The sequence below is a fragment of the Corvus moneduloides genome, chromosome 28, assembly GCF_009650955.1.
Source record: "Corvus moneduloides isolate bCorMon1 chromosome 28, bCorMon1.pri, whole genome shotgun sequence".
In the NCBI taxonomy this organism is placed as follows: domain Eukaryota; kingdom Metazoa; phylum Chordata; class Aves; order Passeriformes; family Corvidae; genus Corvus; species Corvus moneduloides.
This window is the reverse complement of record NC_045503.1, coordinates 1707950-1724798: the sequence shown is the minus strand read 5'-3', so window position 1 is coordinate 1724798 and position 16849 is coordinate 1707950. Positions and strand designations below refer to the sequence as shown.

Sequence of the window (16849 nt, the reverse complement as noted above, 5' to 3'; positions counted from 1 at the left end):
AAAAGGTTCCACTTACCTTTCCTACTGCCAACCTCTAAATGCCACGAGGAAAAATGGTCAGACCCAAGAACTGTCAGTTCTATACCACACGGGCAGAGTTTTGATGAGATTAGAAGTGGTCTTTAGAGTTGGTTATCTGAAGACTCAAAGTGCTGCTCTTCCCTCCCCACCCTCCTGCTCCCCCACTTACAGGGCAGCAGAGGGGAGTTGTAATTCCAGCAAATCTACGTGCTGAGAGATGTGAGAGTTAGGATTTCCCGACATGGTGCCTGAATGATTATGGACAGGTAAGAAAAACTGCCCTGGACACTTAGAAACGGCAGGTTCAGCCTATCTTCTAGTCCTGCCAGCTTGTCCCCGGTGTGGGCCACAGAAGCCAAGCCTGTGCAGAATCCCAGAAGTGCAAGGTGCATATGGCATTGCCCTTCCTGGCCAAGAAATGCTCTTCATGTCCATTCAAGGGCCAGAACGCTACAGAACTCCCAACACCAGCTCCTCTGATGTTCTGCTCCTCCTGGATCATGCTAAATCCATTCAAGGCCTAATCTCAACATTTACTCAAGTTGACAAGTTAGAGATCCTTAACATGATACCAGCACAAGTGAAATCTGTTACCTGCAGGCAGACCTAAGTTGGTTCCAACACAGCAACATCTGAACAAGCAAACATTATCAATCACAAAGTCTGGGTGTATTGTTTCATTAAGGTGGTACAACAAGCTCATCTAGCAGACAAAGCTCATGAGATTTCACTGTGGGGAACTGAACTCATCCTAGCAATTCCGAGAGAGAGAGAGAGAGAGAGGAGACTGGTTATGTGGGACAGATCTGCTTCACATCCTGTAGAAATGAAAGGGTTTCACCCCTGGAGAGGCAGTGTCAGACTTTCCTTTAGGCCCTGTCTTATACCAGAGAAAGAGTTCTGCCTACCTCCAACTGTTCCACCTGTAACCCCAGGAGAGAAGTTCCCCATAGTGTGAGAATTAGTCAGTCTGGTTGCAGCTGATGACACGTGGACCAGACTGGCAGCAGCTGGCATTGAATTAAATAAGGACTGCAATACTGAGGAATTTGTCACCGAGTTGAGGTTTGCTTGCAAGGCCATGGGGCCGAGGGGGAACTGCGATCCAGTGGTCAGAGTGTTGAGGAAAGGATGGTGCGTCGGGACAGACGGCGCTGGGGTCCCTGCTGAGGAGACAGCAGTAGAAAGGCTTTTACCATTCAGAAGGCCACCAGACGAAACAGCAGCAGAAATGAAAAGGTTGTGGCCATTTTTAAACTCCACATCTCGGTCCCTTCCCTTGCCGACCTTCCCGTTGTGCTGCACAGAGTTTTTCTCCGCAGACCCCCCCGCTCGGACGCTCAGCTCGCTGAGCTCTTTGCCCTTCACCCCTGGCCGGCTCAGCTCTTCTCCCTTGCTGCCCAGACCTTCCAGCTGCCTCTTGTTCAGGAAAAGGTTCGTGTCCGACACCCCCAGGTCTTTGCCTCGCTGCGAGGGGAACCCCAGGGAGCAGTTGGAAGCCGTCCCGTCCGGAGCTTTGTGTGGAAGAGCAGCGCTGTCCATGAAGCCGTGCAAGCCCAGCTCGCTGGACAGGCCCCCGTTGTAGGTGAAGCCGTTGGGGGGGTTTGTGCCAGGGCTCAGCCCGTCCGAGGGCACAGCCAGGCTTTTCCTGGGGTGTCCCGGGACCTTGGTGTCCATGGCCAGCCCGTCCTCGGAGGGAGGCCTGAAGGCAAACAGGGAGTTCTGGCTCAGAGCTGACACCGCCTGCAAGGGGCTGTCTGTGGTTTTGGTCAGGTTGATGTCGGATATCGGTGAAAAAGTCGATTTCCATTTGCTGCTGTTCATGTTCTCATTGCTTTGTGCTTGTTTCCTCCCCGATAAGCTGCCACCTGGTTGGGGGGGGAAGGTTTACAAATGTCAATAAACAGCATTCACTAAATCTGCCCCTTGAGAATGGGGTTTGATAGAATCACAGAGTCCTTAAGGTTGGAAGAGACCTTTAAGATCATCAGCCAGCACCACCACCATGCTCACCACTAAATCATGTCCCCAGGTGCCACCTCCACTGTTGTTTGAACGCTTGCAGGGATGGTGACTCCACCACTGCCCCAGACAACCCTTTCTGGGAAGAAATTTTCCCCAATATCCAACCTGAGCCTCCCCTGGCCCAGCCTGAGGCCGTTCCCTCTCCTCCTGTCCCTGTTCCCTGCGAGCAGAGCCCGACCCCCCCCGGCTGCCCCCTCCTGTCAGGGACTTGTGCAGAGCCACAAGGTCCCCCCTGAGCCTCCTTTGCTCCAGCCTGAGCCCCTTTCCAGCTTCCTCAGCCACTCCTGGTGTTTCAGCCCCTTCCCCAGCTCCGTTCCCTTCTCTGGGCAGCACCCACGTTTTTTATCCTTCAACACCCACCTTTTATCAGTCTGTAATTCTATTTCTGATCCAAAGGCAGAAATATTTGTGAAGTCACCTAAAAGTCCTTAAAATTCAGTTGAACACTCTGGAGAAGTTTGAGAACACTGATCTGCTTTTCCCCCCTACCTTTATCCTACATATCCCTCCTCAAGCCCTGAGTCAGTAAAAAACTGGTCAGATCTTTGGTGACCTGTGACTACAGAAAGAAGCGACCCAAAATCTATAATTAGCAGCCACTTAATGATGATTAAAAACTGCACTTTGTCCAGCAGCTCCTACTGACACAGCTTCACCCATCCCCAGGCCCAGCCATAACCACAAACAATTCACGTTCCTCACACGTACCATTTTCAACAGTCTTCTGTGGAGATTTGCTTTCCAATGATATTGTTGCAATTTTCCTCTCAATTCTAGTGGGAAAATAGAAAGGTTATAGCACTTATAGCAAACCTTCTGTTGTACATTTACCCTCACAACCTACACTCCTCATGATCAGGTCTTATCAGATGGGAGAGTATAAAAACCAAGTCAGCCCCACAGTTTTGTGTCACTAAAGGAATTTATAAGAATCAAAACACCCATCACAAACTTTAAGCAGGAGCTATTACAGAATTACTGCTCTTTGAGAGGATTAGTGCACGTTCAGAGAACTTTGTTGTTTTTCTTTCAAAACAAGAAGTCAAACCACATTTCTATTGTGGTTATTTCTCACAGAATCATGGAATGTTTTGGGTTGGGCTGGACCTCAAAGCTCATCCCATTCCACCCTTGCCATGGCAGGGACACCTTCCACTGTCCCAGGCTGCTCCAAGCCCCAATGTCCAGCCTGGCCTTGAGCACTGCCAGGGATCCAGGGGCAGCCACAGCTGCTCTGGGCACCCTGTGCCAGGGCCTCCCCACCCCCCTCCCAGGGAACAATTCCTTCCCAATATCCCATCTAGCCCTGCCCTTGGACAGTTTTCCAGCATCTGAAACAAGAAAAATATTGCACCCCACAGGCAGGCAAAGGGTGCAAAGAAATCCGTTTCCAGGGTAACACATCAATAGTTTGGGGCAGGAATTGAACAAAGTTTTAAACTGGGAGTGAGCAGGAGACAAATCCTTAGAGATCACACACAACCTCAGTGCTCCTACAAAGCAGCACAGTAAGAAAATTACAGAATCCTGGAGTATCCTGAGCTGGAAGGGACCCTCAGGGATCATTGATCCAACCCCTGCCCCTGCACAGACACCCCAACAACCCCACCCTGGGCATCCCTGAGAGCGCTGTCCAAACGCTCCTGCAGCTCTGGCAGCCTCGGGGCCGGGCCCATTCCCTGGGGAGCCTGGGCAGTGCCCAGCAGCCTCGGGGGGAAGAACCTTTCCCTGAGCTCCATGCCCAGCCCTGACCCAGCTCCAGCCGTTCCCTGGGCTCCTGTCCCTGTCCCAGAGCAGAGCTCAGCCCCTGCCCCTCCGCCTCCCCTCGGGAGGAGCTGCAGCCCCCAGGAGCCCCCCCTCAGTCTCCTCCATTTCCCTCAGTCATTTCTCCACCAGTTCTCTCCGAGGCCAGGCCCTGCCAGCCTTGCAAGCACAGCAGCAGCAGCAGGTTCCCACATTCTACTGCCTGAATGCCTTCCCTGTTCACAGCTTCAGCCACGTACGAGGTTTGGGATAATGGGATGGGCCTCCAAGCAAGGGGAACAAAGAGGTTTAAACACACCCCTGCTGCTGAGAGCAGTGTTATCAGCCCTGAGAGAAACCTCATCCTGGAACGGTGCCTGTGCATTCACCTGCTGCTATTGTGCTCATCCTCAGAGCCCTGCTCGTCATCCGATGTCAGGGGGGAGTAATGGACACCGTTGGTCTGAACGAGGGGCTTCTCCTTTTTCAGCACTGGGGGCTGGTCATTGTCCTGGTAAGGAACAGGAGAGTTCTTCAGGGAGTTTTCAGGAGAGGAAATGGCTGTTATTTCTAAGGGCTGGTTAATGTTATTGACCTGGGTGAGAAGGAGAGAAAGCAGTTACAGATGAGAGTATCCCTGGAAAGGCATCTTGTTAAGGACATTAATGCAGGTGTAACTTGCTCTGGGACATCCAACAGCTGCTGGTTTAGCACTGCTGCTGCTACATCCCACCTCCTGCATGAGAAATGGGGCAAAAGCTTAAATGGAACTTGGGAAACCAGCTAATTCTCATTCCTTGATTTTATGTTTGAAGGCAGAAATGAAGACCTGGGATAAACCTTTTCTTCTCAAACGACACTGCAGGATCACATGCACACAACTCTCTAGCTGGCTTCATTAGCGAGGATGCCATATGCTTCTGGCACTCCTCTGCTGTTTAGTCAATCTCAGCTTAAACTATTTTCAAAATATTGAATCTACAGCCTCAAAAATCAACTCCACTGCAGAAACAAGCTCTTTGTCATGAGAGAAGAGATTATTTTTAATTTTTAATGCTCTGAGAGCAAAGAGCTCTTTGAAGACGCTCTGCTTACACACAAACTGTTCACCAACTCCGTGAAAACGAGAGGCAGGAGAATTGCTGCAAAGAGCCTCCACAGCAATTCCAGCTCCAGCCTGGGAGCCTGCAGCTTATCCCTAATTCCAAGAGCTTTCCCAAAGCACAGCTCCTCCCATGGGGCCCTTACCATGGAGTTGATATTGAGCGGCGACCCCGAGGGCTGCGTAAAGAGCCCGGCCACCGAGGGCAGGGGTTTGCGTTTCGGGGAGACGGCGGCGTTCCCGCTGGGATTCCCAGTGGAGGATCTCTTCCGCCGGCCCCGCTTCTTCCCGTCCTGTGCGTGGGCCTGGCCGCCGTCCGGCCGGGCGCTGGCGGGCACAGGGCTGTGCTTGCTGGAAGGGGATTGTTTTACATGTCCTGTATTAGGAGAGATTGTAAAGATGATTCTCCTCTTGGCCTCGTTCTCAGGATCTGAAAACGCTGCATCAGACTGCAGGTCCCCCTTTGTTCCTTCGGCAAAGATCTTCTGAGCCTCTGCACTCTGCAGTCCCCCTGCCAGGCTCTGGGCCGGGCCACTTAAGCGGGGGCTCGAGTGCTGCTGAGCAGGGGAGTTCTGCCCAGAGTTCCTCATCATTAGCAAAGGATGTTGTGGAGTGGAACTCCGAGACCCTACAGAGTTAAAGAGACTCCCAGAGTCGTCCAGAGCTGCCTGATCAACACTATGGTTAAGATGGGCTGGGCTGTTTGTAAGATTTCCATTGACTGCCACGGAGCCAGAAGAGTAAGAAAAACCTGTTGAGAGGGAAAGTATTGATCATTGCTGGGGCTGAGCGAGAGAGAGGTCACCGAGTACAGGGCTGGGAGGGCCGGGAGGGATTCCAGCTCTGCCTGGAGAACAGCCAGTGGCCCTGGGTTACACGGGAAACACTCGGCTGCTTTTCCATGGGGCAGTGAGAACGTGGCTCTGGGTGCTGAGGCGCCAGTTGGGGTTAGGGACTCCCACTGCTCTCTTGCCAGTTCAGGAAAATTCACGTGGTATATGGAGGTATCCCATATAACACGTGCTCCTCCCAGTTTTACATGGAATTCAAGTGTCAGCTTTGTTTGAGCTATTACCCCTTCTGAAATTGGGGCTCCTCTACTCTCAACTCTTCCTTCCATCAAGGAAATGGATGGCCAGACTCAGTTCTTCCCTTCCCCAAAAAAAGGAAAGACTTTACCATCCACACAGCCCACCTCCTCCAAATTAAACAAAAGGCTGTGACTTAGGAAGTGAAAGGGGATCTTCAAAGACATCGTGGCAGGAAAATGCCACAAGGGAGGAATCTTGGGAAGGGAATTCAGTGTTTGTCACGGGGTATCATAAATGGGTTTAGGGCTCCAGGATGGCCTGGGCTCTCTAAATGAAAGGGGCAGAAGGGAACATGGTAATGGTTTACAACGAGGTTTTTTTAAATACTTCATTGGTTTTATAGAAAAATGCAGCCAAGCCCTTTGCAAAACAGATGCTGAAACAACCCAAGCCCCTTGGGGCGGTAAACACTGAGAACAAAAGCACTCTCTGGTGAGGGATCAGCTGTAGAACCTACTTTTCCTGGCCCACAACATTCCCAGGGTAGCTAAAGACCATGATTTCCACAGATGAGTGAGTTCAGAAGCAATGTCTGCACCTAAAGGGATCCCCATCCTCTCCCATTTGAGCTTTTCCCACCACAAGGTACTTGTGCCTTACAGCTGCTCGTGAGGAACCTCTGTAACCTGCCCCAAAAACTTCATTCTTCTATTTAAAGACCCCACCACCGTGTAAAATAAAACTTTCAGAGCCAGATCACCAGCTTAGGACACAGCTGTGCAACACTCTGCAGGTTTGCCACGCTGTAAATCTGTGGGAATCTCTGGATCCCCATAGAAATTACAGAAGCAACTGTTTATTTACAGGTGAAGGCACATCAACCCAACCCTTTCTGCCAGATGCACCCAAGCTGGAGGCACGTTAGAGCATCACCCACGAGTTTCTGGTCTCACCCCCAGTTATCCAGCACTCCAGTGCCTGCAGCACCTGGCAAAAAGTGCTTGGAAACCTCGGCCACGTGCGTTTGGTGCTGCCCCAGCACAGGAGCAGCTGTGCCCAGGGGAGGCTGTTACCTGAGGTAGCCAAAGCCAGAGGCTTGTTTCCAGCAGCATTGCTTATGCCATTATGAGAACTAGCACCAATCTGCTTTTCAAGTGTCGATGAGTCTCTACTCTGGTGAACTGGGCTGGGTGTGCTTCTCTGGGGAGAGAAACAGGCGTGTCAGGACAGGGAACAGCATCAGAAGTGCACAGTTTAAACCAAATCCACATGCATTAGCACATCTGCCTAGGGAAGTGACTCTGCTTCCTGTATGTCCTAGATTCAGCTTGTTTTGAGAAAAACATGGATCAGCAGGTTATGGGCTAAAAATGCTGTGCTGAATTACACTGCAGCAGTATGTCACGCAGCAGACACCAGGCAAAGAGGGAGGCTCATCATCACAGGATATTCAGGCTCAGGACAGCTCTGCCAGGAGCAGCAATGCCTCAGCCCACTGCTGCAGCAGGGAGGAGACTGATGGTTGTATGATGTCCCCAGAACAACCCTAAAGGGAACATGAAGTGCATCAGGCTGTGTTCTCTGGGACATTCTCTGAGGGTGTTTTCCTAAACAGGGAGAACACCTGTGAAATGGCAGCCTGAACAAACAGGGAGGTGCCACCCAGGGCTGACACTGCCCTGAGGACACCCAGCCTCTGCTCAGAGCTGGGCAGACTCTGGTTCTGCTAAAGCCAGAAGTCTTCAGCTGGAAAAATGCAATGGATTCAATACTGTGAACCAACTCCAGCTTTCCCAATATGGGGTTGAAAGACAAGCCATGGATGGATTCTAACTCACAGCACTCAGGAAAAGCAGCAAATGCTTCTCAGTTCTCTGCTGCAGCACTTCTGTGACAAACTGGTGTGAGAAACTGGACCAGGCTTATTTGAACTCCTCCTCCACTCAGAGACGCAGGGACTTGTCACATCTCAACAAGAGATGGCCCCAGAAGCTCTCTGCTATAGAGCAGTCACTCACATGCGAGGTACCACAGCCCCGAGGGGCTGTTGAAGCCCACCCTGCACATGTGTGAGGAGAACAAACAGCTCCGAGGTGACTGAGACAGAATAATTCTCTCCCAGGTTCCTGCAGAAAGCAGGGCTGAGAACAAACTGACATGCAAATTCTCTGCTCCCACTGCCAGGAACTCTCAGGCTCTTCCACCAAGCCAGACATTCCAGACAAGGCTCTCCTGAGGCATTTACTTCACTCTCCTCCCTCCTGGCTGAACCACCCCCTACCTCTCCCCCCATTCCCACAGAGAAAGGAGAGGAAAAATCTCCACGATCTAAGAGCCAAGAGGATGCATCCCCCAGCAGCCTCCCCCGAGGAGCAGAGCTCCAGGATCAGCAGCCCCTGGAGGATCCTGGGGCACAGCACCCCATTCCTGCCCACTGGGATTTTAGTTAGGGATGGAAAGTGTTGACAATCCCTTACTCACCACCTTCTCAACACGGCTAGGTAGGACTACGCTGGCCAGAGGGATACTAACAGGGAGTTTATTGGGCTGCACTGTGCTCAGAGGAATACTGATAGGGAGGCTGGTGATAGTTTCTCCATTACTCACAGAGGTTCTCTCTCTCAAAACCTGTAAAATCAAACAAAGAAAGCAAAGTTCTTCCACAGGATATTGAAAAGGTTTTTAAGGTAGTGATAACCTGCTCCTTTCTATGTTTGTGTCATTCCCCCCACTCCTTTTTTTTTAAGGAATTACAGGACCAAGAGAAATGACTGCACATCAGACAGGGCAGGCGTGGAGCAGCTTGGTTACCAGCACCAGGCTCCTGGGACAGCAACATCCCACAGCACAGAAATGTGTAAATTAAAGCCACTGCTGGCCCCGAGCATCAGGGAAAGGAAGCCTTAGGCAAGCTCATTTCCCTGTGTTTTGGTTAGAGCTCTGTGAAAAGCACTCAGACATCAGAATTTGTATCTTGAGGCCCTCTGTAGCAGCCAGATGCATTTCCATGGCAACCTGCTACTGGAGGGCACCTGCTGCTCTGTGAGCCCCAATATGCTCCATGGCTGCACCAATTACATGGACCATATTTTTTTACTCTTTATTTTTCTAACTATGAAAGAGCCTCCTTTCCCAGCTCAAGCAGACACGTGCCAGATCAACCACTGCATTACTGGTGCTCAGAGAGGAGCACATCTTCCCCTCCCTTTGGCCAGCTCTGATTTATTGCATCACACCCACTGCATCTTGTGTCATTTGCCCTGCCAAGCTGGCCATAGAATGCAGTATTCCTGCATTGCCCAGTCTGGCCAACCTTCCCTTTGCTGCCCCAGGGGCAGCACCTGAGCAGCAGCAGCAGATCCTTTACCTTCTCTCCTGCACTGGGTAAGGCCGCGGGGGAGGAGGGCCGAGTTTCCTGAGGACTCAGCTTTATGCCATTTGCAATTCCAGGGCTTGGATATGTAAGGCCATTCTCTTTGACGTGCTCAGCTCTGGAAGAGAGGTGTACAACTGTGAGGATACAAAAGCCAGTGATGAGGAATTCCTGTGCCACACTCAAGGCACCGTCCCACCTCATTTACCCCCATAAGTTCTCACTGTGAGTTTTCTTGAAACAAAACTTTTTAAAACACATAAACCTCCACTTCGAAAAATATCTTTCCACAACCCAAATCAACAGGTTAACACCAGCCATCCTTCTCCCCTCTCACCTCTGTATCTCATTAGCTGTTGCTTTCCCATTGACTCCATGGTCCTGATTCAAGTGTCTCCGCAGGGCAATTTTAGCTGGGGAAAACCTGGTGTAATCAGGGAGGGCCAGGCTGGTCACCTTGTCTGCCTTCTGCCTGCTGCTGTGGTTGGGGGTGCAGGGCACGATGTCCTGGTCCAGGTGGGAGTTGGGGTACTGGGGGGTGTTCTGCTTGGACGAGGGCCGGCTGAAGGCGTGCTGGAGCTCGTAGGGGGTGGCGTGGCCGTTCATGGACAGCTCGGGGCTCATGCCATTGATGTGGGGCATGGGGAACTTGGAGCACTCCAGCTCCAGCTGGAACCTGCCGTGCTCAGCCTCGGGGTCACGGCTCAGGTGGGTTTTGCTGTGCAGCTGCACTGACAGGGGCTCCTCTGAGGGCGTGTAGGACTTGAGCTGCAGCAGCTCCTGCTGCCGCTGACTCTTCTCAAGCTCCACGATGCTGATCTTTAAACGAAGAGGAAAACAAAAGGTAAAGATTACAGTTAACAACTCTATCCCATTATGGAGTTTTGCTTCCAAATCCTTCTAAGTAGAAGTGTCCCTACTTCTGGGAACAATGCATAACGAGGGACCCAAAGTTTGAGAAAAAATTTCTGCTCTGAGCTTGAGACCTAAAGGCCCAGGTGAGGGGAATGGCTCAGAGCCTCCGAGAAAGAACATTTCAGATCTTAAAACCAAAAGGAAGATATCTCCAACTTACAGAGAGAGTGTGGAGTAACGGAGTACTGCCACGGAAGGGAAAGGGCACTCCAGGCCAAGGCATCCAGCAAAAGGCTGGAACAGCTCTAGAGCCAATCTCACAGGGAAAGAAAAGCTCTTCACACAAAGGAGTTGAATTTCTTGTCACTATGCGAAATATCACTCTGGGGGAAATGATTCCCACCCTATCCCTGGCAGTGCCCAAGGTGAGGCTGGACGGGGCATGGAGCAACCTGGGATGGTGGAAGGCGTCCCTGTCCATGGCAGGGGTGGAGTAAGATGAGCTTTAAGGTCCCTTCCAACCCAAACCAGACTGGGATTCTATGATTCCTGAATTGAGACATCAAAGCACACATGAAAATCACCAGCTTGTGATTTTTAATTATATGTAAAGATAAACCATGATTCCTCCTTCCACAGCATCACCAAGGAATCAGGTCATGGTATCTACTGCCTTTAAAAGTTATCCACATCCTTAGTTACTAAAATCCTCTAATAGAAAGATCAATCTCTGGGGGAATAAAAAAGAAGAAACAAAAAAGCAGCACCTGGTTCATCCTTTCCCATCATATTCAGTGTAACACCCATAACTGGCCCACTGCCCAAGAGCTACCCCAAACTGGTGACTCTGATTTGCTCCTTGCTCTCTACCTGCAGTTCCAAACAGTGCTTTTGCTTCTCAGAAATCTGATTCTTCAAGGCCTGCTTCTCTTTCAGCAAGTTCTCCAGTGACAGCGTTGACCAATCCAGCTTCAGTTCTTCACACCGAGCCTTCAGCTGGGGGGAGACACAGGGACAGGGACAAACAGGTCAAAACACAGCTCTCACCCCTCCACACTGCCTGAGGTTCCTGCTGAAAGCCAGGAACTTTGCACTGAGTGTGCAAGAACCTCTTTAGCCCATTGCAAAATCCTCCCAGCCTGGTGCTGGGGAGTGTGGCAGCAGGTGGCCTGGCTCTTCTACAACAGAGTTATCACCCACCCTCACTGTTCCACATCCAGATATTCCCCTCAGCTACCTCCTGAGAGGGCTCAGCCTGGAGCAAAGGAGGCTCAGGGGGGACCTTGTGGCTCTGCACAAGTCCCTGACAGGAGGGGGCAGCCGGGGGGGTCGGGCTCTGCTCGCGGGGAACAGGGACAGGAGGAGAGGGAACAGCCTCAGGCTGGGCCAGGGGAGGTTTGGGCTGGATATTGGGGAAAATTCTTCCCAGAAAGGGTTGTCGGGCACTGGAAGGGGCTGTCCAGGGCAGTGGTGGAGTCACCACCCCTGGAAGTGTTCAAACAATGTGTGGATGTGGCACTTGAGGATGCGGTGCTCTGGTGAGCATGGTGGTGGTGCTCGTTGGACTTGATCTTAAAGGTCTTTTCCCACATTAACAGTTCCATGGTTCTTTGAGTTACCCAGCTGAGCACCACAGGAGTTATGGCCAGAGCAAGCCCTGCACAAACTCCCTGTCCAGCCAGCTCCAGACCCAGTGACATCCGGAGCTCTTTGGGGACACAGCTGAGGCCAGAGCCAACTGCCACCTCAGGATTTGCTACAGGGTAAATAAAAGGTAAAAAAGGTTTCCCTGCAGGTTTCCCCCCATCACCCCTCTGTTTCAAAGGACCCTGAGCAGCTGGATGATGTTTCAGCCCCCAGCTCCTGCCCTGTCCTCACCCAAAGGGCAGCACCCCCTGTTCCCAGCCCAGGGGCTGGACTCACCAGCTGCAAGCTCTGATTCCTGAGTTCACTGTTGTCCTTCTCCAGCTGTTTTGTCTGTTCTTTCAGCTGCTGGTTGTGAGCAGAGATTTCCTTCTGAGCTTGGATCAGGTCATTGTATGTCAGAGCTTTAACTCCCAGCTAAAAGGTGAGAAGAGATCACTCAGTAAGGCCCTGACACCCTCATTCCAGGTGATGTCCCATTCCCAAGTGACACTGAGGAGATCTGCAGAACTCTGCAGCTCTCAGGACCTCCCCCAGCATTCTCCAAGGCACTTTGTGGTTGCTGGGGGATAACAAGGAAGGACACAAGAACCTTGGAGTTGCTGTTCCACCCATTCAGCTGTAAACCTGGCATTTAGGCTTTGCCAGCCACCAGAACTGTCTGTGGAGAGCCCCCACATTTCCTCCTGTGTTCCTGAGCTTGGTTGGCAACACAGAGTTTGTTTGAGCAGCAGGGGATGAATCCTTCACCAAACACCACATGGCTGTGGTTTGTCCCCTTCCTCGGGCACGGGGCACACAGCAATTCCAACACCAAGCACAAACACAACCAGAGAGTGACACAGATTCCACCTTCCTGAGCCTGATCTGCTGCAAAGCAGAGGCTCGAGGCCTGAGACTGCTCTGGTCTCATTCAGCTTGACCAAAAACGCTCACATGCAGCTGACTCAGAACCATCCCCCCCAGCACAGAGGTACCTCATCAAGCTTCTGCTGAAAGAGCCGTTTGATTTCCTCTTTCTGGGCCTGGCAGTGGGTGAATAACTGCTGGGCTGTCCCCAGCAGCTGAGCATTCTTCTCCTGGAAGAGGGAACAGTGAGGAAACACTTTTAGCACCAGCTGCAGCATGGGCCATCTCAAGGAGATGTTTGTGGAATACTTTGGGGGTGAAGCTGAGCTTAGGGGAAGATGCAGGAGCTCATCCAGCCCAGCCCCAGACTCCTGAGAGCCTGGATTTGTTGGGGTGTGATACTGGTGGAGTTAAGGCACCTGAAAAGAGCTTTAAAGTAGGTTTTTCCCCCTGTATGGTAAAATACAGTCAAGGCTGTCTTAAAAACTCATTTTTATCCTCCTAGTGCATTGTGAAGCAGCAGCAATAATCACATCCTACAGAGTAGAAATAGAACTGGAAAAGATTATCTGCACAAAATCTGCTCCCAAGCTGGGAACTGGCTCTAAATCCCCAGAGCCCCAGTTCAGAGTTTCCCTATCCAATACTCATGGAAGAGATGCAGTAAATGAAAATACACTGGGGGAGAAGGCAGGAAGAAAGTCCTAAATAATCCAAGCCAGCTTTCCCACTTGTGCCACCATTATTTCAGCGGGTCACCCGAGCCACTCACAGCACATTCCCTGCCCAGAACATCCCAGATCCCTGCTCCCTCGATCCGTGGCCATGCACAGCAAAGGGCAGGACAGGACTGGCTGATGAGCCTCATTTATGCAGCCCCAAATGCAGGATTAGTGCAGCAAGGAGAGGCAGCTTTGGGATTATCCTGCTCTCCACTCGTGCTGCTGAGGCCAAACAGGGATTGTGCAGCCCCTGAGCCACTGCTCCAGGAAAAGTGGGGTGCAAAAAGCACCTTGATCTTTTCCAACCTTAACAATTCCAGGACTCCATGACTGATCCTCCAAGCAGGGAAGCAGCAGTGCTGGAAACTCCCCACGTGCAGGAACACACAGTCCCTGCAATGCTGAAGGGGCTGCTCTGGGTGATGCCGAACAATCATTTTTGTTTTCAACACGAGGCATTTCATTCAGCTTTCCCAGGCACTGCAGGGGCTGACAGCTCCATCTAAGGGCACTCTGGGAAGCAGCAGCTGATTTTAAAATCATTATTACAGAGAGATTTTTATTGTACTTGAAAACCTTCCTGTAAGAGGGAATTGCTGAGCAGACCAGAGCCAGCCCCTCACCCAGCCAAGTTCTGCCTCTGTGAGGTTTAATTTGCCATGTAGCACTCCATAAAAAAATATTTTCATACTGAATTCCTCATTTTAATGTTTAAAAGTGTGGAGCAGCTGTTGGACACCACCACCAAGTGATGACTTTTCCACACTCCTGATTCCTTCTCTGTGCAGGGCACAACCCTTGCACACCATCATTTCATTTCTGCAAAGACAAGTTCACTTCATGCTGACTTTCCTGACGAGTGCAGAACAAGCAGAAAAATCTGCTGCTTAAGGAAAAAGATGAAAATTCAAAGTGCTGATTGACTGTGAAAGCAAATGGAAATATCCACAGAAAAGAGGTTTCCATGAACACCACACCAGCATCAACCACTTCTCAGTAAGAAATGGGGTGGCACAAGTTAATCTCTCTCCTTTGGAGAGTTCCCAATATGGAAAACACGATAAAAAAGCCCAGTGGCTTTATGCTGATGCTCTTACAAAGGTACAGAGCAAAGGAAAGCTTCCACAGGGAATGCCAAAAGCTGGACCTGGACAGAATCCCAGACTGGTTTGGGCTGGAAGGACCTTAAAGCCCATCCAGTGCCACCCCTGCCATGGCAGGGACACCTCCCACTGTCCCAGGCTGCTCCAAGCCCCAATGTCCAGCCTGGCCTTGGGCACTGCCAGGAATCCAGGGGCAGCCCCAGCTGCTCTGGGCACCCTGTGCCAGGGCCTGCCCACCCTGCCAGGGAACAATTCCTGCCCAAGATCCCATCCAGCCCTGCCCTCTGGCACTGGGAAGCCATTCCCTGGGTCCTGGCCCTCTCCAGCTCTCCTGGAGCCCCTTTAGGCACTGGAAGGTTTTAACTGCAAGTTCAAGTTTATTGCTGAGCATTATGGAGAAAGGCTCCTCTGCAGAAGGAGCAGGAACAGACTCTCATCAGGGCTAATTGATACAGCAATTAAATCATTCATAGCTGAGATAAAGCACGACAAGAAGGTGTTCAGGCAGGAAATCTCCTCCCTCTGCTGGTGGCTCCATGGCAGAGAAACATCCCACTGCACAGCTCCAGGACTCTCCTTGCCTTTCCATGTATTCCAGTGCATGATTTGGATCCATGGATTTACATTTACACTTTGCCCACCAGTGCAATCCAATGCATTCTGATTATCAGCACCAAGGATGCTGAGCTAAATCCCCTAAATCTGTGATGACAGCTTGGGTTTCTCAATCCCTGTGAACTGTGGTTCAGAGAATCCTGGAATTGGGTTGGGTTGGGAGGAACCCATCCCTGGAAGTGCCCAAGGCCAGGCTGGATGGCACTTGGAGCACCCTGGGACAATGGAAGGGGTCCCTGCCATGGCAGGGGTGAGACTGGATGGGCTGTAGGGTCCCTTCCAACCCAAATAATCCTGGGATTCTGTGATTTTAAGTCAGCATTGTCAGGTGGGGGCACAGAAGGAATGGGGGGGTGCAGCTCTATCATTTTGCAGATTTAAGCACACAAAAACTGAGTTTGCAACAAAATCCCCTGGCAGCTGTTCAGCCCAAGGAGGAGTGGTGTAAATGCACACAGTTCCCATCTCCAGCACTCTTCCCCACATCCCAGGAACTTCAGCCTGGTAATTTTGTTTAGAAATGTTAAAAAGTGAAACCCACCTTTTCCTGCTCCAGTAACTGTTGCAGACTTGCTTTGTACTGAGGAGTTTTCATGTATGCCATGAACTGCATGTACTGGATCTTAAATGAGTCTGCAAAATAAATCACAGGAGGAATTCCAGCAGGGAATCATTGCAATGCCCCTGTTTGCCCCTATCTGCTCCTGGCCACCTCTCCTTACTCTTCTCTCTCTTGCTTTTGATTTGGACTCGTAGTCAGACCAAGCCATTGAAGATGGATTTAAGGACATGCTGAAAATCCATCTCCTGGTCCCAAAGGAACTCTTGGATCCATCGGCTCCAACGGAAGCCAGGACAGCACATCCAAAGAGGCAGAGGAAGGTGCTGGGGGCTCAGGGTGTGTTTGCATGAGCAAAAAGGAGCTGAGTGGTCTGAGTGCTCCATAAGCAGAAATCATAAAAGAAATGAGCTGGAGGAGCCCAAAGCAGCCCTGAGCTCAGAGCACTCAGCCAGCACCAACACAGCGCCTGTTCCTCCTCCTCCCTCCGAGATGAGGAGCTCTACACCCACTTTACTCTCCTCTCCAAGGAGCCCTTGGCTTCTCATTACCCTTTCTCTCCAGCAATGACCCTTCCTCCACCCCAGCCCTTCCATCATTAAAGGCAACCCCAGGACTAAGCTCAAAACAGGCAAATGGTGTGCAAAAACCTGCACAAGGCTTAGCCCAGACAAGGGTCATTGTGTCCCCATCCACCCTGCCTCAAAACACTCCTCAAAATCACTCTTTTGCCACAAAATATCCCTCAAAATCACCCTGTCTTTCTCCTTAACAAGAAATCAGCCATAACTGACACAACAGCAAGAGAGCACACGTTAAGGACATCACAGATGACCTTGGTCCCCAACACAGACAGGACCATTCTGCCCCATTCCCAGAGCATCCTGGACTGGCTCATGCCCAATGCCAAAAGCCAGAAACAGCTGGGAGGGGACAGAGAGCAGAAGATCAAAAAAAAAAAAAAAAACCCTCCAGGTTTTCCCTTAAAGCACCTACTGAACATGAAGTGAATTTTCCAACCACACCTTTGTGACCTCAAACTCTCAGACAGCACCTCATTTACTGGCTCTGAGCTCAGCAGAGGGAATGGAGTGGGGTTCCCCAGGATTAAGAGAATGGTTTCATTTCAAGTAAAGCTTCTTCTGACTATTTCTGCTAAACCCAAGCCTTGCTGTTTTTTATGCCAAACGAGAGCTGAACCAACATC

The 16849-nt window shown here is 51.0% G+C and overlaps 1 protein-coding gene across 6 annotated transcripts in view; it reads right to left on the bottom strand.

Annotated features, from left to right (window-relative positions):
- The window catches only part of DOT1L (DOT1 like histone lysine methyltransferase), a 77702-nt gene that overhangs the window by 10508 nt on the left and 50345 nt on the right, over positions 1 to 16849 (bottom strand). For 4 of the 6 annotated variants that reach the window (XM_032092773.1, XM_032092778.1, XM_032092772.1 and 1 more), the window contains exons 16-27: positions 15625 to 15716; positions 12772 to 12873; positions 12074 to 12211; positions 11021 to 11146; positions 9633 to 10114; positions 9290 to 9413; positions 8404 to 8550; positions 6996 to 7122; positions 5038 to 5642; positions 4179 to 4384; positions 2755 to 2819; positions 930 to 1889 (exon numbers count right to left, since the gene is read on the bottom strand). In XM_032092773.1, the coding sequence (XP_031948664.1) occupies positions 930 to 1889; positions 2755 to 2819; positions 4179 to 4384; positions 5038 to 5642; positions 6996 to 7122; positions 8404 to 8550; positions 9290 to 9413; positions 9633 to 10114; positions 11021 to 11146; positions 12074 to 12211; positions 12772 to 12873; positions 15625 to 15716 (3174 nt within the window). The remainder of the gene's footprint in view (positions 1 to 929; positions 1890 to 2754; positions 2820 to 4178; positions 4385 to 5037; positions 5643 to 6995; positions 7123 to 8403; positions 8551 to 9289; positions 9414 to 9632; positions 10115 to 11020; positions 11147 to 12073; positions 12212 to 12771; positions 12874 to 15624; positions 15717 to 16849) is intronic. The other 2 variants (XM_032092776.1, XM_032092777.1) reach the window with 2 other exon arrangements.